The 25,046-nt window shown below is 45.0% G+C and overlaps 1 protein-coding gene across 1 annotated transcript in view; it reads left to right on the forward strand.

Moving 5' to 3' along the window:
* LARS1 (leucyl-tRNA synthetase 1) overlaps positions 1-25,046 on the forward strand; it is a 360,224-nt gene that overhangs the window by 257,868 nt on the left and 77,310 nt on the right. The window contains exons 23-24 of the mRNA XM_069244681.1: positions 6,193-6,376; positions 16,767-16,857. Coding sequence (XP_069100782.1) covers positions 6,193-6,376; positions 16,767-16,857 — 275 coding nt within the window. The remainder of the gene's footprint in view (positions 1-6,192; positions 6,377-16,766; positions 16,858-25,046) is intronic.

Consider the following 25,046-nt stretch of genomic DNA (forward strand, 5'->3'; position numbering starts at 1 on the left):
CATCTTATTTACGATGGGTGAGACCAAACCCATCACAAAGTGTCTGGAATAGTTTTGATCTTGGAACCACTCTCTGGGTTATAAGTCTGCAAGGAGGTGGTCTTTGTTGTTTGTGAATTTTATGCAGTGTGTAGAAGTATGGTATTCAGTGATGTTTTTGCCACAAACAAATCTGACTCCTGCTTAGTGTTCCAGCCTGAGTTTTCTGCTTCCTCTACCATGTTTTAATGGTTCAAAACTGTCTGTTTGTGGTGTCCACTTCAAGGATTTAATAAATCGTATTCTAGTACAACCGTCTTGCACATTCTGTGTAATACATCTCTTGTGAGTATCACAATGCCCCCATCTTGTCAGCAGGTTTAATCACTACATTAGGATTATTTTGTAGTACGGCTTCTTTCTCTGCTTTCAAAATGTTTTGAAAAATATGTCTCTTAGTTGTATAGTCTCAATCTCTAGATTATGCTTATTCCAGAGCTATAATTTAAGAGTATATGTAGGTGGTTGGAAGGGGGATTTGTTTTTAAGCCCAGTATTGACGGGTGGGGTGCCATGTTCCTACTTGTTATTAGATAAAGACTTCAATATATATATTGCACTGAACAATTCCGCTAGCTCGCCCCAGGAATTGAGCAAAGCTAGTTATGGGGTAGGTACAATGCCTACTCCTTTATTGAGGACCTTCTTTTTTGTAGAACAGTGAGTGGAACGGAGCTCAAATAGACCACTAGGTCCTATTTCTGCGTTTCCTATGTTGGTGGTGTCTCTTTCCCCTTGCTCCTTATAATCATGTGGATTTCGTCTCTCTGCTGTACTCTGGCGATGTCTTTATGTTTCCCTCTCCCCTTCCCTCTTCCTAAAAAAAGAAAAAAAGACGCTTTACTCATAGGTGGAAAGGTTGGAACATATTTGGCCAGTACCCATATGGTGAAGATGGTGGTGGGCCATACATATTGTGCCCCCTTGAGCATCCTGTTTACTACTGCGCCTGTCATCAGAGCTGAATGACAAGTTCTGTTGGGGTCCCCTCCTATGTGGGCCTTTTCCTAGCAATGTAGCCCATTTTGGCAGTGCTATGTAATATTCATTAGTGACACATGGAAGTGTTGTTTAATGACAACATTTCCTTATGTCCGTTTACAGTTTAAATTTGATCTATCCCAAAAAAACTCCTTATGCTGTGTCCTTTTATTTATTGATTTTCTCAAGTCTGTTCTTATAGATAGGCACATGGAACATGGTTTGAAGGTTATTCTCACAGGACTGAATTTTGATTAGCATAGCGTCTGATATCCTGTTTGCAGTGTTGCTAATTAAGACTAATCATTCTCCCGCAAGTTATGGAACATTACTTCCTGAAATGCATGTAGTCCAAGAAAAAAAGCCTTTAGATGTCTTATCACTGATGTGCATGACTGCTTGGGACTTTGGTTCCCAGTTCTGCTTTGGAGAAGTGGGTTGATCAGTGTGGGTATTCTTTCTGTTGAACAATACTGTTTGTTGGACAATACTGTCAAACGTTTACCGAAGCTAGTTTCTTCCGCACCCATTGTTCATACTGCATGAATGCCCTTTGTCTACATGTGAGACTACATCTCTTCTCTGTACGGCTTGATACTTTTTTCAGTGTTTTCCTTTCTGTTGACATTTCTTGGTAAGACACACTCATACACATTCAACACCTCCTCTGCCATTAGCCTGCCTATTTTCTTGGACATGCTGATCCTTGAGTAATTGGTACATTCACTGCTTTGTCATACAGTATCGAGCTAAGGGGTGTACTGCAAGCAAGGATGGAAACATGGCTCCTCAAAAATATCTCCATTAAATAATACATTTAAAACATTGCAGACATTTTACTAAATCCTGTAAAGGTCCACTACATACGTTGTAGCCAGTACTACTCTGACAGTGATAACGATACTTATGGATGCTATTAAAGTATCTCCAGTCATTAAAACATTTAAGATTGCTTCTGAGATAATTCCCCTAGCTAATATATCCAGTCCATCCTCCATTGCTCCTGTATACACTTTCTTCTACATTTTGTTGATTGTCAGTCAGTCTCAGGTGCTAAAATGTATATCAATGGAAGATAGCAGACAATCTGTTGCAGTAAATGTGTGCGACTTGTACACACGTTTGCATGTCTAGTAGCATTTTCCATATTTTTCATGATTTTGTGACACAAAGTGAATGGGGCTAAAAGGCGTATGTATTAAGACATGGCTCCAATTCCGCCTGCACCCGTTTTGACAAATCACCTCCTTTCTTGACACACTGAGATGCTGGAATTGCAGATTAATGAAAATTACTGATGCTGCACTAGCCATGATTACTTAAAGAACGCACAATAACTGCAAAAATTAGTGATCTGGCTTGCACACATCATCTCCTTTGTGTACATATTCACTGTATTGAGGCCTACAGGCTCACTCATTTTTTAAAGGTCCGCTGCGGAGTGCATAAATTACCCTTGGCCTACATTGGTTTGGCTTGTGGTGCTGCGCAGCGCTTGAGTGGTGTATCTGCGATGGGTGTATGTGTGCCTGAGAAGCTTACAAAACAGGGAAAATGCAGAACTGAGCAGTGCATGTGTGGTGAGTACATGTGCCTATGAGTTCTACAGGAACAAGGAGGATGTAGTGCTGTGCAGTGCATGGAGGGGAAATGCATATGCTGGAAATATGTGTGCCTGTGAGTGGTACGGGACATAAAGGATACAGTGCTGTGAAGGTTGTTGTAGGTTGTATAAATGTACTGCGTGGATGTGTACATGAGGGTGGTACAATACATGTAGGAGATTGTGGGTTCCATTTATGGAGAGCCAGGCCAGCATGGTGAAACATGGAGAGTATGTACCCAAGAAATCTCCCTAGTCAGATTTTGTATTTCTGCCTTCGAGTGAGCTGATGGATCACACAGTGGAGAGGGGAGAGCAAGGCTTCCCTGGTACTGTTCAAAGGGTGCTCTTTGATCCAGTGAGAGGTCACAAGGACAGTCTCTCTCTCTACACTTCTCAGGAAGGAGATGGGGGTGATAACTGAATCATAAAGAGTAGTGCTGGGACTCTAGGATAAACTTTTGATACACATATCACTGTGGCTGATAGCCATGTTTGAACTCAAGCACGTGGCTTGTGTTGTGTGGCTATCAGCTTTGGATACTGTCTTGCTGTGGCAGACTGCTTTGAAGAGGAGGAAGCAAGAAGACAAGTGAGCACTTCAAAAGAAAAAGACCTCCGGCATAACTGTCAAAGACTTATACACTAAATTTTATTTGGTGTCTGGAAATTGACTGTAAGGAGGGGCGCTTGAGACCCCAAAAATTGCCATCTGCCAGAAGCCAGACCGGCTCTGTGAGGAGGGGAATCTTTGCTAGACCTCTGCCTGCGACTAGGACTAAGGACCAGAGCCCGGTAGTCTCCCTGCTGGGCGAGGAGACATCATCCAAGGAATCCAAGGCCATCTGCCCTGTAGTCTAGAGCACCAGCGATTGCATGCTTTCAAAGACCAGTATTCCCAGTGAGTCAACGGAGAGCTTTAGAGGGAGAGTGGTCCAGTGGGGAGCTGTGTTGATTGGACTCCTTCCATATGTGGGGAGGTGGCTGCTCCACCTGTTGGGTCGTTGCCCATGTGCGGAGTGAGCGTTAGCCACCTTTGCATGCCAGAGGATTGCCACTGTGAATTAAGCCTTGTGCATCGCTGCTGCGAGCGGGCCAGAGTCCATGCATAGTAGGAAAGTGGTGACCCCCCCCCCCCCAAAAAAAATACCAGGAGATGCCACTGTGAGAAGACTGCAGTGCGGCAGGGGACGGTAGCCTCTGTGCGGTTGTGGGGCACTATCCCGTATGCCTGGAGGGGCCACTGCTGAAGACTTCATTGTGCTGATTGGCCCAGAGCCCATGTACCATTAGAATACAGTATCTTTTATGCCAGAGGGGGTTACTAGGACCAGCAGGTTGTGAGATCTGGTCAGCGTTGTCACAGAGAGAAGTGGGGATGCTGTGGACCCTGCACATCTGCCAGGACAAAGGATTTACACCAGAAGCTTTGCATCATCAATTGTGGGAGGAGCAAGAGACTTACCCTGCAAAACAGAATTGTTGAGAACCTCCAGAAGCTGCAGAGGCACAGCCTTGTGTGAAGACTCCCCGACCACTGAGTGCAACCTGCTTAGGGCTTTGTGCAATGAACTCACCTGAATCAGCTAGCTGCTGGTGATTATGGAAGAGGTATGCTCAGGAGCTTCGGTCACTCCAATCCTGTGAGGTGCTGGTAAGACTGATTTTGGACCAGTCGACCCAGGAGGAACCTGCTGCTAATTCACACTGCGGCGATAGAATACAGACTTTAAGAATAGTCATGGTGGATTCTTTAGGCCCATATTATTAGCGAGGCTCACTTGATGTTACGTATAGTGAAAGGGGAATGACTACTAACAGTAGAAGTGAAGTGTGAGGGACCCAGGGAACGAAATACTAGATCCTTGACCTCAGGAGAACTGTGTAGGTGTTTGTGAACGTAGTATTTTTCCTTTGTTAGAAGTAGAAATAAAATACTTCTTTTCATAAAAGTTAGTATTTGGCTGGACAGTGATTTATTGTTACTTCATGCATTTTGGGTTGTTACCCCGTGTTTACTAACCTTGAGCCACACCTCCTTGCCAAGTGAGCACTGAATTGCTCAGCCACGTTACTACTGAGAGTCAAGTGCATAAAGGGGATTTGGCTCAGTTGCTTGGAATCTATAGTAAGTCGTTCCCTTGGATATCAGGAGTAAAAGACCTCAGCCTCCATGGTTGGGTCCATTAACCCCTGCTTGCCCCATGACCCTTTGAAAGGGGTTTTGACAAGAGTCAAAGATGAGCATAGAGTCAACAAGTGATGAGCAAAGTGGCTGGCTTGTGGAGTATTAGTGCTTTGTGATGTACTCATCTTTACACTATTGGGGCAGTCCTGATGAATACAACGATGTTGTTCCAGACCTAGGGGGCATAAATGACAGTTCTCTTGCTTATTTTTTCTGTTTTACATTTATTAGTCTACGGTTGAGCCACTAGAGTGGGTGAGCTTGTCTGCAATAAACGTGGGGGTGCTGATCATAAATACTTTGTGTGATGCAGCTGGAGACATGCCATGCCATGTAAAATGCCCCTTCTGGGTGTCAGGGTAGACTCTGAGAGGAATGGAATAGGGTGTTAACACCATCCATTTGATATGCAGCAAGTATTCGTGATCAGGTAGGGTACCATGTGGAGCTTCTCAGTTTTCTCCCACTCATCCCTCTTGTATGTGTTTGATGGTGTAGGTACTGGGGTAGAACGTGGTTCACTTCCAAATGTACACACCCAGAAGCTAAATTCTCAGCTTACTGGAAAGGAGCCTGGTGAACCTCACCAAATGCCTAGACCACATCTAGCACTGGATGAAAGAGTGCTCCTTATGTTTAAATGTAATTGGGATTGCAATCCTGGTTTAGGGAAGGGTAAAGCTCAAAACTGGCACCCCACAACATCATAGCTGGAACTGTAATGTCAGCCAGCTTAATTCTGATCCAGAAAAAGGTTTTTAAACTGCAAAACGTAAGGCAGATATCTTTGAGTTCAACCCTGAGATGGAGAAATGTCTAAAACACTAACTTGGGGAAGGGACTTAACCACCTGTTCATCAGTAGACAGTTTTGACTAGATTTTATCACAGTGCCAACAGCACGAATAGGGACTGCTGCACAGGAATCGCATTTTGCATCTGGATGGATTCCTGCAGAGTTCCCACAAGAACCAATCTAAGGTCTAGGCCTCGGAAGGAAGTGCTAAGGTGACAGGTCACAGCGTGTACATCTTCTTTAAATAGGAATAAAAAAAAAGCTTGATAAACTACAAATTTTCCAGGGATTGTTATTGTCGAACAAATTTGGCCAGATATTCCTTGGATGCGAACGTTTTACTTCCTCGACTTTTATATTGTTCTCCCTTAGAATTTTCTGGCAGATTCTACCCATCGCTTTCTTTAGCCTTTCTTGAGCTATGGTTCCAAGCCTCAGGCTTTGATTTGATCAGATAGCCACAGTGACAGATGCTTTGACCTGCTGCTGTCCCTGTAGTGTTGTTTTGATGGTGTTCGTTTGCTTCCATGTCAACATATTTGCTGATCTCCTCTCATTGACATCCCTTTCTCTGTTTCTTTTCCAGGTATGCGATTAGCTCTTGCTGATGCTGGGGACACAGTGGAAGATGCTAACTTTGTTGAAGCAATGGCTGATGCTGGCATTTTGCGCTTATACACTTGGGTGGAGTGGGTGAAGGAGATGTTGGCGAACTGGGACAGCCTGCGAAGTGACCCTGCTAATACATTTAACGATCGGGTGTTTGCCAGGTATGCTTCTGTGTGCACTCGTTACTTTATTGAAACACCATATACTGCTGTTGCTACCTGCTCCCACCCGCACTGTACTTCTGTTGTGGTAATAAGGGGGTTATCAAGCAGTTAAAAAAAATATCTGTACCCCAACCTTAGGAAGTCACCAACAATGTGGTACCAGAATGTGTGTGTGTGTGTGTGTGTGTGTGTGATCAGATGTAATTGGATTTTGAGACTTAATTCACTTGATGACCCCTTTACTGTGACTAGCACTGATAAATGGTGCATCTTCCAATGTATATGCCCCTTCTTGGCCTACTATTGATGTTCATGACTTTAAACATGTGCCTGTACTAGCCTTTCCTCCTCTTAATTTGCGTGATGTGGATTAAGTGCACTTTTAATGTCCCCGAACCAGATGATCTGTGTGCTCTGTGTGAATTCTCGATTGGCTTTCCTGTCTCTTACTTAATATGTACATTCTATTCATAATATTTTGGAACATTGCCAACTAGTTGTGAAGAATGTTGTCTCCAGAGGTCCCACCCTTTACATCTCTACAGCTTTAGTCCATTTGAAGTACAATCGTGTTGGTTGGCTATCATGGAGTACTTGGAGAACGAGGCATGTAGGGATTTCGAGAGTTAGGAGGCAGTGGAGGGCTAAACCTGGATCGCCACTGAGGATTGCTCATGCGCTCATTTCCTTGCTTTACTTTGGAACTGGGTAGGGGATGAAGTATAGTATAAGGAGCATTGAAGTTTCAAGTAAAAGGGGAAGTAAAATATCCCTACAAAATGTTTTTTTCTGTTCTGAATCTGCTAAACTCATTAAGGGACTCTTTTGCAAAGAAACATGTGCAACAAGGTCACCTGCGAAGCACTTTGTCATTATTGTAAGGACTTTTTACCCAGTATATAGTAAATGCAAAGGTGTGATTTGAGCAAAGGTAGTGAACTTTGAAAACTGAGCTGATTGACGCTGATGCTGTACATCTGACATCACTGGACCGCACCACAGGAGAACAGAGTGACGGTTTGATTCGCCGCTGCTAGCCACCGCTCCACACCAGAGGGTCGTCCTCCATCGAGGACTTGCAAGATCGACCCGCAGGTCTGCGACGCGGGATCGCGGACCACCTCGGGAGCAGCATCTCAGTTTCAGTGGCCCGGTCCACCAGCTTTTATCTTCCTCAAGGTCCCGTAGGCTCTTGAAGCAGGATCGCAAATTTCGGATCGTCCCAAGTGTAGGGGACCGCCGCCTGGTCCACTAGCGCGGTAAGCCATCGAAGACCACCGCCAGTCATTAGGGGGCTATTTTCCTGTTGGAGGTCATCGTACTGTACAGTTTCCCTGTTCTGTGGGCCCTTGGCTGCTTTGCCTCCTTACCTTCTCACCGCCTTGTCTCTCTGCTGCGGGCAAGGAGCCCAAAAAACGCAACAAAACAGAAAAATATTTTTCTTGCTTTTTTGTTCTTTGTGCACCTGTCTGCCTTGCCATTTTACCAACTCACCTCCTCGCCGCCTCGTCCCTCAGCTGCGGGCAAGGAGCCCATAAGGACCTTGCGGAGGAGGGGGCGCAGTGGGGGCAAACAAGTGCGGCATAGTACAGCTTGGTGGGGGCCGTTCAGCCCTTACCTCTCCACCTTTACGCCAGCCGTTCTACAGTAGGCAAGGAGCCCATCAAGAACTTGCGGAGAGGGCCACAGCGATAGTGAGTTACCACTCCCCTGCTGGGGGCTGCCTTTTTGCCCTGCCGCCTCACACCTTTGACGTTCCATTGTGGGTAAAGAGCCCATTTCAGGTACCTACGGAAGTGGCCAAGGAGACTGCGGAGGTTGTTTAGGGGAATGCAGGTGGCCCGCCCACGGTCATCATACTACCTGGCCGCACCACAGCAGATCGGTGGTTTGGAGCAGAGTTTTTGGCAACTTGGAGATGCACCATATTTTATTGCAGCTGGCGATCACGAGCATAGCAAATTTGCCGTATTTACTACCACTGCCTCTTCTTCCTACGTTTAAAGAAACCTTATAGGACTGCACAAAGGCTGAGGGCGATAGATCGACGATACAGCGTAGCAAATTGGAGACTTTCAGATCCTCAGTTTAAAGAGCTGTAGAGGCCGCGAGAGAGGTGTTGGTGGCCCGACACTGTAACGACTGGAATCTAACGTTCGGAGGACAAAATGATGGCAAAAAAATTGAGATCCGGCCATCTGGTTTTTTGGAGATCATGTTCAAAAACAAAATCTAATCCATTGCACAATAAAGTTTCAAATACCTTAGGCCCAAAGTGGCAAAATATATTTTTTTCCCTATGGGATAAAGAGAAGGCTCCCCATATTTCTTCAAAGCCAGGCTCTTTAGATCAAAAGGGGTTTTCTGTACCAGAGGAACCCCTTCCCTCTTGTCTGTCGCATGGAATCAGCCCCTGCGCAGGTCTTACCAGATTTCAATAAGAGCCCAGCTTTGTCTCATACATCTTCCTCTATTTGTGAGCCTTTGACTTTTTGCAACGTCTCTTCACCAGCTTCAGTTATAATTCCCCCACCAAATCATGATGTGAACAGCTTACCCCCTGCAAAGGAAACTTCTTCTCATGATGGTACTGATGCACTTCTTTCATGTACGAACCAGGAGAATCTTCTCGGGGACTTCACCCTCCCTGATCTAGACTTGGAACTTATCCAAAGATATAGTTCTCATCAGGAAGCAACTTCTCCCCCGCCATCGCTTCTCCCTCTACCCAATGGATTACAGCTCTTTAGCAGTACACCCTCCAACCACTCCTCTCTTTATTCTCAACTTTCAACAACACCTGATCTGAGCCTAATCATTAATCCCTTAAGCAATAATCTTGATCAAAATTATTTGGTCTCCTCTTCCCTCTCTAGCCTAGAGCATCTCCTATCCTCTATTTTGAACCTTTTAGAAAAATTTGTTGCCGGGTTCGATTGTATTCTCGATTCCGTAACAGCCATTTTAAAAGAATTTACAACTGGCAATAGAATACATCCTGGTTTCTGCACGCAGCACTGCAATGATCTTCTAGCACGGAATCACAGTATTGTAAACAGTGAAACACCCGCTGGTATTGACTTTTGTTCCCAGGCTGGAGCACCTCAGGTGGGACAACCCCCCACGACCCTCATGCCAATTGAAAGTCCAGTTAACTCCATTAGATTTGTACAAAGAGACTTTAAAACAGAGTCAGACTTGGAAACGGTCTGCCAAAATTCTGAGACTGCTATGTTCCCAATCTTTAAAGCTCGTTCAAAGGCTAACATCTTAACTAGTACCTCGGATACTCCTGAGCAGCCCCCAAAACATAAAAAGAAAAAAAAAGGCCTAAACAATCAACCCGGAGACATCCCAAAAAAGGTCAGAGAAAGAGAAGTTTTTCCAAAGAACAATCTGGCCCGCAAGATTCCTTAATCCAGGAGGCCCCAGTTTTACATTCTTGCCTTGCACCTTCTGTCTCTTCGTCAACGTGTGGCCTCCATCCATCTATCGGCATTTCAGAAATGGCCAACCAAATTTCAACTTGTGAGCCAACTACCTCTCAATCAACTAGGTTATCCTTGAATCCCCTTGCTCAAACATTTGAAGCCACCACAGGCGTTACACCCGCCCAGACCCGGCTGTAGCCTGTTACAATAGGACAGGGTAGCTACCCTGTGGACACCGTAACATTAGATTTCAGGCTTTTATTTGACAATGATCTCTTCTTTAACAGATCTCAATTGTTAAAATGTTTTTTCTGATATTGAACCTCTTAGAATGATTGAAAGTAAGGACATACATTTGGTTTTCTTGACGGTTGCAGATTCTGGTCTGCCGTCACGTGTATCGTTTTTCTCTAAATTGACAGTTAACTAAATATTAAGCAATTTGGAGTCTTTACAACGTAAAGGTATTGATGTAGTTCCCGTTTTGAGTGAGATGGCTTCAAGGTTAACCAAGCGGGATCTCCAATTTTCCAATGGTGTGTGGAAACCTCTCCCCTCAGGCTCCCCTTTGGTTAAACAGGACTCAAACTCTCACACTTACCAGGACCTAACAATTCACGTGGGGGTCTAGGACTGGGAGGTATTATTTAGGGATCCTCTTGTTTGTCCACCTCCTGACTTAAGTATCAATCCTCACTCTTGGAATTGGTTACCAGCAGTTTTGAGTAGTTCTACTACAACCGCTAGACCAATAGCACCACTAATGTAGCAATGAGCTTACTCTCGTATCTTGGAATGTGGCAGGTATAAAGCCTAAAGGGGAAAAAAATTGACTTTCTGAACTCTCTCAATCCCGATATAATTTGTCTTCAGGAAACGTGGTTTATTGGGGAGCTTCAGCTTATAAATTACTATTCCTTCTGCAGTAAGACCTCCACCTCAACGAGAGGTCACGCAAAGGGGGGGGGGGGGGGGGGTTTGCATGTTTGCTGTCGAATAGACTGTATTGACAGCATGAATGCTTTAGGGATTCTAGCAATTTGTTTTTAGCAGTAACACTATACTGCATTGGAGTTGGAGACAAGGTAGTCTCCCTCACTTTGATTAACCCTTTTAATAATCTCCTACTTAAGGTATTTCTTTACATTAAGGAACTTTGGGACAGGGATCCAGAAACCCAAATCATTATGGTAGGAGACCTAAATTGTAAGATTTCTAACCGGGGCTTGCATCCTTCTGGGATGAGGAAAAAAGGAAGAAACATTTAGATTACCAACTTGCATTTTTCCCCACAAAATAAAGTCTGATAAGCGTGGGAGGCTCTTTCTAGAGTATTTGAAAGAGAATGATTGTGTTATTGCTAATGGTAGACTTCCATCTGACTCCCCAATCCTGGACTACGTGGTAACAAGCTATCAGTCTTTCTTTATATTAAAGGATTTATTAGTAGTACAGACTACCCTTAGTGATCACAATGTTTTGGTAGTATTTCTTGATGTGAAGGCTCAACGTACTGACTCATGGAGTCTAGCAGGTCAGCACCCCCAGTTAAGCGTTAAGAATGGTAGAACATATGGGTCCCCAAATAGTTTTAAGGGGCTTAAAGGAATTCTGGAAGGTACCCTAAATGACCTTGGTAGCTGGGTAGGGAACGAAATGGAGAGTTTCATTGAGTTCATGCAACTGGTTGCTTCAATTCCTAGTCAAAAGCCTCTGAATAAAAATATACCAAAACCCCCTCCCTTTTATTAGTAAACAGAGAAGTAAATGCTCTAATCAGTATAGGGATCATACATCCATAAGGCACTCTCAGTTAGACATTTCCCAAAAAAGGAGAAGGAGATTAAGAGCGTGCCTAAAAAAGGCCGCCACAGATATATCCTGGGTTGCAATAAGGGAAGCAGCCTCTTCCGGCCATACCAGGTGGTTTTGGTCCTTGATTGCCGAAGGGTGCAGTACTAGAACCATGCCCACCCCCCTCCCCCCTCCCCCCCCCCTAGCTATTAGTGAGTTAAGCTGGTCAACTTTTCTATCCGATCTTTATGCCTCTAATGGGACTACTGTGGAAATCCCTCAAACCAGAACAGATTCCCCATACTCCTATCCAACCTAAAAGAAATTGAGGCTACAATAAAAGGAATGCGTAGTTCTGCAGCAGTAGTGGGACCAGATGAAATCCCAATATTGTTAATAAAACATGATTATTATTCCCGGTGTTCCAGTATTGTTACGAAATCAGGGAAGTCCCTCATTCTTGGAAGGGTAACGTTATTGTCCCCTTGTATAAAAAAAGGGGATCAAAACTGTCCTATGAATTACCGCCAGATTGCACTTTTGGATGTGGTTGGAAACTTTTTTGCTAAATTCCTGCTGTCACCTATTAATGATTGGGCAGAAAGGTGCAAAATTATTCCCTTAGAGCAGTCAGGTTTTAGGAGAAATCAAGGTACAATTGACAACATTTCTATTTTGCAAGTGAAGGAAGTTGGTTCTGTATGCACTATTTCAAAGTAAGGAATAGTATGCACAGAGTCCAAGGGTTCCCCTTAGAGGTAAGATAGTGGCAAAAAGAGATAATACTAATGCTCTATTTTGTGGTAGTGTGGTCGAGCAGTAGGCTTATCCAAGGAGTAGTGTTAAGCATTTGTTGTACATACACACAGGCAATAAATGAGGAACACACACTCAGAGACAAATCCAGCCAATAGGTTTTGTTATAGAAAAATATATTTTCTTAGTTTATTTTAAGAACCACAGGTTCAAATTCTACATGTAATATCTCATTTGAAAGGTATTGCAGGTAAGTACTCTAGGAACTTTGAATAATTAAAGTAGCATATATACTTTTCACATAAAACACAAATAGCTGTTTTAAAAGTGGACACAGTGCAATTTTCACAGTTCCTGGGGGAGGTAAGTTATTGTTAGTTTTATCAGGTAAGTAAATCACTTACAAGTCTCAGGTTTGGGTCCAAGGTAGCCCACCGATGGGGGTTCAGAGCAACCCCAAAGTTACCACACCAGCAGCTCAGGGCCGGTCAGGTGCAGAGGTCAAAGAGGTGCCCAAAACACATAGGCTTCAATGGAGAGAAGGGGGTGCCCCGGTTCCAGTCTGCCAGCAGGTAAGTACCCGCGTCTTCGGAGGGCAGACCAGGGGGGTTTTGTAGGGCACTGGGGGGGACACAAGTCAGCACAAAAAGTACACCCTCAGCAGCGCGGGGGCGGCCGGGTGCAGTGTGCAAACACGCGTCGGGTTTTCAATGAGAGACCAAGGGATCTCTTCAGCGGTGCAGGCAGGCAAGGGGAGGGCTCCTCTGGGTAGCCACCACCTGGGCAAGGGAGAGGGCCTCCTGGGGGTCACTCCTGCACAGAAGTTCCGTTCCTTCAGGTGCTGGGGGCTGCGGGTGCAGGGTCTCTTCCAGCCGTCGGGACTTTAGGTTTCAGGCACTCGCGGTCAGGGGGAGCCTTGGGATTCCCTCTGCAGGCGTCGCTGTGGGGGCTCAGGGGGGACAACTTTGGTTACTCACGGACTCGGAGTCGCCGGAGGGTCCTCCCTGAGGTGTTGGTTCTCCACCAGTCGAGTCGGGGTCGCCGGGTGCAGTGTTGCAAGTCTCACGCTTCTTGCGGGGAGTTGCAGGGGTCTTTAAATCTGCTCCTTTGAAACAAAGTTGCAGTCTTTTGGAGCAGGGCCGCTGTCCTCTGGAGTTTCTGGTCTTTCTTGAAGCAGGGCAGTCCTCTGAGGATTCAGAGGTCGCTGGTCCTTTGGAAAGCGTCGCTGGAGCAGGTTTCTTTGGAAGGCAGGAGACAGGCCGGTAGGACTGGGGCCAAAGCAGTTGGTGTCTTCTGTTCTTCCTCTGCAGGGGTTTTTCAGCTCAGCAGTCTTCTTCTTCTTGTAGTTTCAGGAATCTACATTCTTAGGTTCAGGGAAGCCCTTAAATACTAAATTTAAGGGTGTGTTTAGGTCTGGGGGGTTAGTAGCCAATGGCTACTAGCCCTGAGGGTGGGTACACCCTCTTTGTGCCTCCTCCCAAGGGGAGGGGTTCACATCCCTAATCCTATTGGGGAATCCTCCATCTGCAAGATGGAGGATTTCTAAAAGTTAGAGTCACTTCAGCTCAGGACACCTTAGGGGCTGTCCTGACTGGCCAGTGACTCCTCCTTGTTATTCTCATTATTTCCTCCGGCCTTGCTGCCAAAAGTGGGGCCGTGGCCGGAGGGGGCGGGCAACTCCACTAGCTGGAGTGCCCTGCGGTGCTGGAACAAAGGGGGTAAGCCTTTGAGGCTCACCGCCAGGTGTTACAGCTCCTGCCTGGGGGAGGTGTTAGCATCTCCACCCAGTGCAGGCTTTGTTACTGGCCTCAGAGTGACAAAGGCACTCTCCCCATGGGGCCAGCAACATGTGTCGGTTGTGGCAGGCTGCTGGAACCAGTTAGCCTACACAGATAGTCGGTTAAGGTTTCAGGGGGGAACTCTAAGGTGCCCTCTGGGGTGTATTTCACAATAAAATGTACACTAGCATCAGTGTGCATTTATTGTGCTGAGAAGTTTGATACCAAACTTCCCAGTTTTCAGTGTAGCCATTATGGTGCTGTGGAGTCCGTGTTTGACAGACTCCCAGACCATATACTCTTATGGCTACCCTGCACTTACAATGTCTAAGGTTTGGCTTAGACACTGTAGCGGCACAGTGCTCATGCACTGGTGCCCTCACCTATGGTATAGTGCACCCTGCCTTAGGGCTGTAAGGCCTACTAGAGGGGTGACTTATCTATACTGCATAGGCAGTGTGAGGTTGGCATGGCACCCTGAGGGGAGTGCCATGTCGACTTACTCGTTTTGTTCTCACCAGCACACACAAGCTGGCAATCAGTGTATCTGTGCTGAGTGAGGGGTCCCCAGGGTGGCATAAGATATGCTGCAGCCCTTAGAGACCTTCCCTGGCATCAGGGCCCTTGGTACCAGGGGTACCAGTTACAAGGGACTTACCTGGATGCCAGGGTGTGCCAATTGTGGAATCAAAAGTACAGGTTAGGGAAAGAACACTGGTGCTGGGGCCTGGTTAGCAGGCCTCAGCACACTTTCAATTCAAAACATAGCATCAGCAAAGGCAAAAAGTCAGGGGGTAACCATGCCAAGGAGGCATTTCCTTACAGCAAGTAATTAATGAAAAATATGTATCTCTGAAAGGGGAGCAGATCTATGCAGCCTTCATAGACTTCTCCACAGCATTTGATAAGGTTGACCGTGTTCTGTTATGGGAGAAGCTTTTAATATTAGGCATGCCCAGCATCCTCCTTGACCTCGTGGTTGCTCTTTACTCCTCCACCTGGTGCAGCGTTTTGCTAGGGGTGAGCTAAGTGAATCTCATGTTATATTAACTAAAAACGGCCTAAAACAAGGATTTATGTTGGTGCCACTGTTATTTTCTCTGTATCTTTCAGACTTACCAGCACATTAACTTCATGTGAGGGTTTTGCTCCCAAATTAGGAGGCAGATCGTTATGCTGTCTACTTTATGCAGATGACATAATTATTTTAGATCGTACCCTAACGGGGCTTAATAACAGGCTAAAAGACCTCTAGCAATATACTGAAGCACACTTTTTAAAGATAATTTTCTCAAAAAGTAAAATCTTATGCTTTCACAGGGACAAAAAATTAAAGTACAGCAATTTTAACTGGACCATGGGAGCTCAACAGCTTGAAAGAGTAACATCTTACACATATCTGGGTAAAATTGCTTGCGGGAATCTCAAAGAAAGAGAGCATATTGAGGATAATCAAAGAACGGCCCAATCTCAAGCCAATGGTTTGGATACCCTCTATAGAGTAACGGGCAGAAGGCATTTCAAACATCTCTTATAGGTATATTGGGTAAAGATACCTCAATTTTTACTGTATGGTATTGAGCATATTGCAGTTTCTAAGTGGATCTTTCTCGACAAACTGGAGTAACGTGTTTTAAGAAATATTTTAACTGTAAACTCTGCCTTCTCTGCACCGTTACTAAGACTTGAGTTGGGCCTGCGTAGCTCTTTTATTCAAGGCCTGGCCGTAATAATCCATTGGATGTTTAATTTGATGACGAGCTGTGACGACTGTTTGAGGTCACTGCTAAAAAAAGAAATATTAGCTGGGCACAAAGTAAAATATACCATCAGTAGGAATTTCTTATACGCCATGGATCTTTTACAACTAGATCCATCTGCAATCTTTGCTCTCTCACCAGCATAGCTTAAATTTGCTCTCAGGAAAGCAACTTGGGCAGTGAGTTTCAGCTAGGATACATAGACAGAGTTTCCATATAATAGCTGACTCTTTAAAGCCAGGGGTCACACAGCCATACCTTATCTGGAACTTGCCTCATGGGGTGAGAAGATTCTGGCTCATGCTGCGACAGGGGCAACTCCCCCTGAACACATTAGAAGCAAAATGGTTTGGCTCTTCCGCCATTTGTAATCTATGCTATAACTGCGTTCAGGATTTGAAGCATGTTGTCTTAATTTGTTCGACCTTATTGCCTTAAGTGGTTGCGCTCCATTTGTCTATCTCTTTCACTTAGATCTCCTTCTAATTTATCTCAAGCCTTATTTATTCCACTTGATTAAATGTTTTGTGCTAGAGTTTTTAATTATTTTAAGTGTTTTTTTTTATTTTGTAATAATTAATTTCAATCTGTTTATCAAAGTTTAATTCAATTGTTATTTCTTATATTCCTTCTCATTTGTGTATCTATGTTTTTACTCCTACGTGGATCTCCATCGGAGTTCCGTAACATAATAATAAACTTGACTTGTTTAGCTATGAAAACTGTACTTTATAAAAAATAAAAAAAAATCTTGCAGGCAAGGTGGAGTGATGAGCATCCTGTAAAAGTCTTGACTCAAAACTGATTGCTGTGGCCGGATGATAATCTACATCAACTGAACTTAGTGCTTCTCTTGTTTTGTTTCTAGCGAGATGAACGCAGGGGTGATCAAGACGGAGCAAAATTATGAGAAGCTGATGTTCAAGGAGGCACTGAAAACTGGATTCTTTGAGTTTCAGGTGACTAAGCTTCGAATGTGGTTATGGCTATTGCAGCTTGAACGCCACCAAGCTTCATTGTGGGTGACAGAGCAAGACCTTGTCTTTTATTTTACTACTTAGTACCCTGCAGTCACTTTCTGATTTTGTGTTTGGGGTAACATTGTCCATGTTTAGTTATTGGTACCTTGGCACTCTCACATTAAGGGCCATATGTACGAACACATTTTCCCATTGACACAGAATGGAAAAAACCCTTTGCTACATCTGGCCCTAAGTTCTTGAAATTGAAGTGTACCCGTCTGCAGATAGTTAATTGCCGAAACCCGGTTTCTGCACAATAATTGTGCTGTTTCCCAATTTATCGTTATTCCCCTATGTATGTACATTTATGGTTAGTGATGTGAAATTATTATTTTTTAATTTTATTCTTTGCTGCCTGTATTTGAGAAAAAAAATTTAAAGTTGCATTTGTATACTTTTGATTTTCCTTTTTTTATGGTCTTTTACTAAGCGATTTCAGTGTTATGGCGATACTAAAAGATGAAAAATCCTTTCTTGTGTCAATAAAAAATTAACTGAGGATCTGTCCCCTAGCAGGGTTTCAGGTGGGTCATTTCACCACTGACTGTATGTGTAAGCAAAATCTGAATGTATTCAAAGCTTTAGTGAGGAACATGCACCTTTGTGCTTAATTAATTCTAACCAAATTCAGAGACAGTCTAAAGACAACATGATTGTCTTTGAGAGATTTGCATCTCTTAAACATGTTGTTCAACCCCACAAATCCCCTGAGTCATGAAGAATAATAACTGTTTTTGTGGTGTGAACCATAGTCCTATATATCCGTGAAAACATTATTTCTTTTTTCAATCACAGTTACTAGGTTTACACTTATCGTTAGGAAATAGAACTAGAGAACTGGCACACAGCCATATTTATTGATGCCAGGGGCCCACAGCAGCATATTTTTACTGCTGTTTTGGTTTATTGCGATATACCAAAAGGTTCTTAGTACAACAGTGCTTCTTCTGGACTCTGAGGATGTTATATTGGGCAATTAATACCTGCTCGATAATCTGTATTGAGCAGGGCAACAAAACTATCAGCCCTCAACTTCATGGCACAGCCTTGGTGGAAAATGGAAAAGGACAAAGGGCAAATCTTTCTGTTGTGATTGAATCGCAAAGTCATATAGTGTTTGGGTGCCGGTCACTTACATTTGATTCAGATAGCTGTTACAAGACAATAAAGCCTAGCATCTCTAGAGCTAAGAAGGTAAAAATGAGTGAACAATTTGGTGATAAGAAAAATGTTTCAGGAAATGCCAAATAAAGATGGCTGCTCAAAACTTTAAGGGTGCAGTGAGCACGATGAGACTTCTACAGAAGGGAGAATGTGTCCGTTCTCTGAAAAAGTTACAGATGGTAAGAAGCACGTTCCTTGTCGGACTGTAGCTTGAGGAACATCCGGTGGAATAAGCAAATACTGAAATTCTGAAAAACTCTCCTTTCAAGGTACCAACCACCCATGACAGCAAGTATTTAAAATGTACAAAGGCATCTAACGTTATATGCAAGCTTTTGGTTAAGCTGATGATCCTCGTTTCCTCAAGTGTCTTTTTTTTTTTTCTTCCTTGTCCTCGGTAATTCATTCCAGTCTAATTTCCTGGACTGAAGTCCCTCTATCCCTCTGCAAGTTCCTTATTGCATCTTGGTCAGACCACTTTTGAGTTACAGTCTCAATTTCAAATTTTGCATTTCTGATGAAAACATTTTCCCACACATCCTTCACCTTTCGAACTGTCCTTCCAGACTTCATACTTGCCTGGAAAGCTTTGTCATAGTAGCAACTCTTGAGCACTGAAGGATGGCACCATGCAACTCTATCTGGGCATGATGACATCAAAAGAGCAACTGCTGGCACGCTGGCGTCAGTTTGTTTTTTCCCATCCTATTGACGCGGGTCCACATAATTCTTTAGTGTTAGGGACTAGGTGAACTGTCTCCTACAAATCTTTCTGATTTCAAGCCTTGTTGAAGATCACAGAAGACGTTCCTTTCACATCCATGACAACTGCATGTTTTGTCTCGAAAGGTAGCGTGACGTTGTTGCCTACTATTTTTGTGCCTTTGAGCACCAGGAGGCCATCAGCGAGCCGATGACCAGGTTTTTTTCTGGCCAAGTCCTCTAGAGAGATGTCCAAATTACCTTCTTTACCCTCCGATACGTCACCTGAAAGGGAAGAGTCTCCCAAATAATCTTCCCCTAAAAAATACACAAAGCAACATTGGATGGAGAAGCCCTGTTTCTTCCTCAAGAAAAAAATCCCACGTCCTTGACTTTTCTCAGTCTTGATGTTGTTCTTTGAACCCGAACTTCTCCTCCTCTTTAGAGAATATCCTGAGACTAAATTCAATGAGAGAGGAATTTCTGAGTCCATTTCCGACCCTGCAAAGGTCTGTGCCTTTTGGCTCTTTTATTTTTATTTATTATTTTTGCAGCTTTGTATAGCATCGGAGCACTTTACATGAGCACCAGATACCATTACACAGGGCTAGATTCATTTTTATTTTTGGGGTTTTTAAGGCACATAGCAATTAAGTGATTTTCCTGGAACTACAGAAAGTCTGGGACTCAAACTTAGCTCCCCATTTCCAGTGTCGACCGCCCTGGCCATCACACCACATCTCAGGATTGATCATACACCCCCTGAGCTGTCTCACGTGGCGGAGCATGATCCTGCATTCTTGGCAACCTTGACACTTTTGATTGAGTCTGTCTGACACCATGTGTCAAGGGCTTCAGCGCTTAAAAAGAAGTTGCAACTTAATGGGGCTCATTTCCCATTTCATCAGAGCCTTCCTCCGTGCTGACACAGAGGTGAACTTTAATCATGTTACCCTGAAAAGGCACCATCCTAGGGCTTGGAAATGTGCTTGCACAGAGGAGATCTTTGGCTGTGATCCATTTGCAGTGCTTGATCATGATTATGGCTATGCAGTCGATGATTTAGCGGCTGACAGCCTTCTTTCCAATTATGATAATGATGCTTTCTTATCTCTAGACTTATAAGATGTGAGTGACCTTGATACCTCATCAAAAGGAGACATCCCTTACCCCTAGGCTCTTCCTTAGAGACATTTTGCTCATTTATATAGGAAAAGCAGCTAAATTACCCCTGCAGCTGTGAAGGCTAACATTTAGGCAACAATCTTGCAACCCTCCTCCTCAGTTGCAGACCCTTGCTTTCAATCAGTTATGCCCTCTTGGGTCTTCTCAGAGCTGCATGGAAGAACCCTTTTTGGAAGTACACAGACTGATAGCCAGACCCCATAACCTTGGTTCAGGTCACCCCTACTTTATGCCCTCTCACCTGAAATTTTGGTTGCCCAAATCTCCTTCTCTTGAAACAAACCAAAATGCTTTGACCATGGCTCCTCCTTATAGAGTAAAAAAAAAACAAAAAAAAAAAAAAAAAAAACTTTACTTCTAGGTAAAAAAAAGTCCTTGCTTCTGGCAGTTTCTCCCTCAGTACTTCTAATGGCCCCTGCTAATTGCCCATTATTTTCATGCCTTGTGGGAATTGATTAAACCTACAGTGATCAGCCTTCCGGACCACATCAGAAAACCATTTACATGCCTAGTTAGTGCTGGATGCATCCAAACATATTTTGAAGTGTGCCTGGTCACTGTGGACATTGTTGCTCGGTCTGTTAGCACAGGTAGTATGTTGTGTCTCCACTCTGGGATGCATTCTGTTGGCTTTTCAAAGACACACTTTTTCAGAAGCAGTGGATCTACAGGTTGTGTGTTGGACTTAGCCTCGTTAACGTAATTTCCCCCAACAGTATAGGATGTTTTGTGGCTACTCTCGGGTAGTGCAGTTGCAGGAGATACTGCCTTCTCAGCCTGTCCAGACAATCCTGGGAGTATACTTGCTCCTTTTGGGGACATAGATACAGAGGATGAATCCAATATGCAGCTTCTACCACCCTTTGCCTGCTCTCCTGCTTCGGAGCCCTTTCTGGCTCCCTGGATCATCATTATCTTCTGGTGAGGAGGAGGAAGCTGTTGGGTACTTGCTGTTTTGCTCAAAGGGGCCATAGACGTGGTGCCACTGGACGAAAGGGGTATCAAATTCTGTTTGCTTCATGTTCCCTAAGAGTGACAGTGTAATAAAACCCATCCTGACTATTCTTCTGAACTTCTTCATTCAACAGGACAAGGCCTAATGGCTCTGAATATGCTAAGACCACTTGGCATGCCTGGATCTTCAAGTTAGCCATTTCCAGCTTCTGACTCTCTCCACCCACAGACATTACAAGAGGTTTACTGCGAGAACCCAGCAGCATCAGCTCATTGTCCTACCATTTGAACTGATGACTTGTTTTTCGCAGATGATTGTGGTTGCTTGACATTCAGGGTTCCATGTATTATGTGCTTGGACAACTTGCTTCTTAAAGCGGATTCCAGGGTGCTTTTCAGGAAACAACTTAAGCAGATAATAACTCTCCTTCACTACTTGCACTTTACCATATTCCCCATGAAGCCCCCACCCCTGCTCCACGCAGAAGCGAACCTTTCACAGGAACGGTACTGGACACAACGTGCATGAAGGCTCTTCTTCCTCCACACAGGATCGTGGATATTGGGGAGATGATTTCAGGAACAGAGTCCAGTTTTACAGCTCTTGCGACTGCTTGGCCTCATGACCTTGGGCATCCTGTTGATGTTACATGCCAGATGGTGGATGAGAAGCCTGCCAGTTGTGTCTAAGGGTCCATATGGGAAGCTGGCTATCTATGTAGTGTACCACTGTAGGGGGACACCATGCAGATAGTCCAGCCAACCCTTATTGGTTTACAGGGTTTAAATAAATAATCCCAAATGTTCACTCTTGTGTTAGGGGCGAGCAGTTTAGGCTTATTAGAGGATAGTGTTAAGCATTTGTTGAAATTACAGAGGCTCAAGACCAATTTAGAAAAATAGTACAGAATTTTATATTTAGACCCAGAATCTACAAGATTAGATAAGTACTAGTGATTTTTCAAAGTATAGAAAATACAGCTGTCAAATCTAAGGCATGATCCTCGAACACGGTAATGTTATCCTATGAGGAGAACATATACTACATAGGGTCACTTGAAAACGACTTAAAAGACTGTTCTTCTGGACTTAAGGTAAATAGGAGCCAAGATTTTAGTACCACCACTAGTTTTGGGTTACCTGCTGTGGTGTTTCTGGGTGCAGAGGTGCCCCTAGCGGTGGTAGCCTTGGACGCTACACGTTGAAGTCCATTGGATCAGTACCTGGAAGTAAAAGGCTGCAAGTAGGGTCGGGTGACCAGTCTGGCTAAACCCAAGGGGGGCTCACTCCTTGAGGGTCTCAGCCCCACAGAGACCCCATTGGTTTCAATGACCCCAGGCAGGGGGGGCTCGAGTGCATAGGTGTTTTGTTTGGCATGGTCGGCGAGTCAGAGGCTCTCACATTTCTTGGGATACCTGCAGGAGAGCTGTAAGAAACTCAACAAGACTACTTCTGGCATGGAGCTGGCCTCCCTTGAAGACCCCTGAAGTGCAGCTAAGTTTTGGCGATTGGTGTGTTCCGGCTGAATACAAACAAGCCTTGGTGCTTGCAAATGGCAGTGGTACTCCGGGTATTGGTTCAGGGAAGCTCCTGGCAGACTCAGCATCTTGAAGACAGGATAGGTCAACAGGGCTGCACTCCTGGACACTCTGGATCCACTTCCTGGCGAGATGCTCCCTTGGTGGACCTGATGGATCAGCACAATAGAGAACTGGACATTTGCAGTTGGTGCCTGCTGCTGCAGGGAAGTGCCTCCTTTACTCCAAGGGAGATGGAGGCTGGTTGGCATAGTGCTGGAAGGCCTCTGAGGATTTTGTAGGATGCACTGCTGCCGGACGAGTCAGGCCTTTGCAGTTGTCAGGACTGGAGCAGGTACGCAGGGTCTGGTGCCCAAGTCCTCAACTAGTCCAGTCCTAGCTGGTCGGCTCTTCTTTGTCCTTCTTTAGTCATTTAAATCTAAGTTCCTGGTGTATGGGGGCCAGCTAAATACTGAATGTAGGGGCGTTAAGGGGAGTGTAGGGTAGTAGCCAATGGGCCACTTACCCCTGGGGTGACTGCACTCCGTAGATGACCGCTTAGTGTGTGGAGTGAGCATGACCCTGTTCAGCATTCTTAATTCCATCAAAAACAAGAGGATGGAACCTTTCCTTCGTGGAGCACATCAGGCAGCCCACCTTAACGGTGTGACTAGCCTGGAGGTGCAATACGCCTACTGCATGGCTATATTCCCACCTGTCCTGTTGTTAAATGGGCATCAGGGCAGAAGGTGGCTTTCCCCAGGTTTGGGAGATGCCAGGGTCGCATATAACAGGCTTTGAAGCCTCCAACCCAGATATGCAGATTTTCCTAGCCATCCTGCTGGAGGAGGTGATAACACTTTCCTCCGGAGCAGGCATTGTTTCTGGCCTCTGAGAGCCTGGGCTTTCTCTCCACGGGGTCAGAAACTTGTGTGTGATGGCAGGTTGGTGGTCGACGCCAGTCAGCCTGCACAGTAGAAGACTAGTAGATTTCAGGGGGCACCTTTAAGGTGCCTCTGGGTGCACGTCATAATAAATCCAATACTGGCATCAGTATGGGTTTATTAAGACAAGGTGTTTGATACCAAACACCATAGGTTTCAGTGAAGTCATTATGTAGCTGGTAACTTGTGATGACTAGTACATACTTTAAGATGGCTTCTCTGTTCACTTGTAATATCTAGTGTAGGAAGTTGGCTCTGTATGTGCTATTTCAAAGTAAGGAATAGCATGCACAGAGTCCAAGGGTTCCCCTTAGAGGTAAAATAGTGGTAAAAATAGATAATACTAATGCTCTATTTTGTGGTAGTGTGGTCGAGCAGTAGGCTTATCCCAGGAGTAGTGTTAAGCATTTGTTGTACATACACATAGACAATAAATGAGGTACACACACTCAGAGAAAAATCCAGCCAATAGGTTTTGTTATAGAAAAATATCTTTTCTTAGTTTATTTTAAGAACCACAGGTTCAAATTTAATATGTAATATCTTGTTTGAAAGGTATTGCAGGTAAGTACATTAGGAACTTTGAATCATTTCAATTGCATGTATACTTTTCAAGTTATTCACAAATAGCTACTTTAAAAGTGGACACAGTGCAATTTTCACAGTTCCTGGGGGAGGTAAGTTTTTGTTAGTTTTACCAGGTAAGTAAGACACTTACAGGGTTCAGTTCTTGGTCCAAGGTAGCCCACCGTTGGGGGTTCAGAGCAACCCCAAAGTTACCACACCAGCAGCTCAGGGCCGGTCAGGTGCAGAGTTCAAAGTGGTGCCCAAAACGCATAGGCTTCAATGGAGAGAAGGGGGTGTCCCGGTTCCGGTCTGCTTGCAGGTAAGTACCCGCGTCTTCGGAGGGCAGACCAGGGGGGTTTTGTAGGGCACCGGGGGGGACACAAGCCCACACGGAAATTTCACCCTCAGCGGCGCGGGGGCGGCCGGGTGCAGTGTTAGAACAAGCGTCGGGTTCGCAATGTAAGTCAATGAGAGATCAAGGGATCTCTTCAGCGCTGCAGGCAGGCAAGGGTGGGCTTCCTCGGGGAAACCTCCACTTGGGCAAGGGAGAGGGACTCCTGGGGGTCACTTCTGCAGTGAAAGTCCGGTCCTTCAGGTCCTGGGGGCTGCGGGTGCAGGGTCTTTTCCAGGCGTCGGGACTTAGGTTTCAGAGAGTCGCAGTCAGGGGAAGCCTCGGGATTCCCTCTCCAGGCGGCGCTGTGGGAGCTCAGGGGGGACAGGTTTTGGTACTCACAGTCGTAGAGTAGTCCGGGGGTCCTCCCTGAGGTGTTGGTTCTCCACCAGCCGAGTCGGGGTCGCCGGGTGCAGTGTTGCAAGTCTCACGCTTCTTGCGGGGAGTTGCAGGGTTCTTTAAGGCTGCTTCTTGAAACAAAGTTGCAGTCTTTTTGGAGCAGGTCCGCTGTCCTCTGGAGTTTCTTGTCGTCGTCGAAGCAGGGCAGTCCTCAGAGGATGCAGAGGTCGCTGGTCCCTTTGGAAGGCGTCGCTGGAGCAGAGTTCTTTGGAAGGCAGGAGACAGGCCGGTGAGTTTCTGGAGCCAAGGCAGTTGTTGTCTTCTGGTCTTCCTCTGCAGGGGTTTTCAGCTAGGCAGTCCTTC

This window comes from Pleurodeles waltl, chromosome 7 (assembly GCF_031143425.1).
Source record: "Pleurodeles waltl isolate 20211129_DDA chromosome 7, aPleWal1.hap1.20221129, whole genome shotgun sequence".
NCBI lineage: Eukaryota > Metazoa > Chordata > Amphibia > Caudata > Salamandridae > Pleurodeles > Pleurodeles waltl.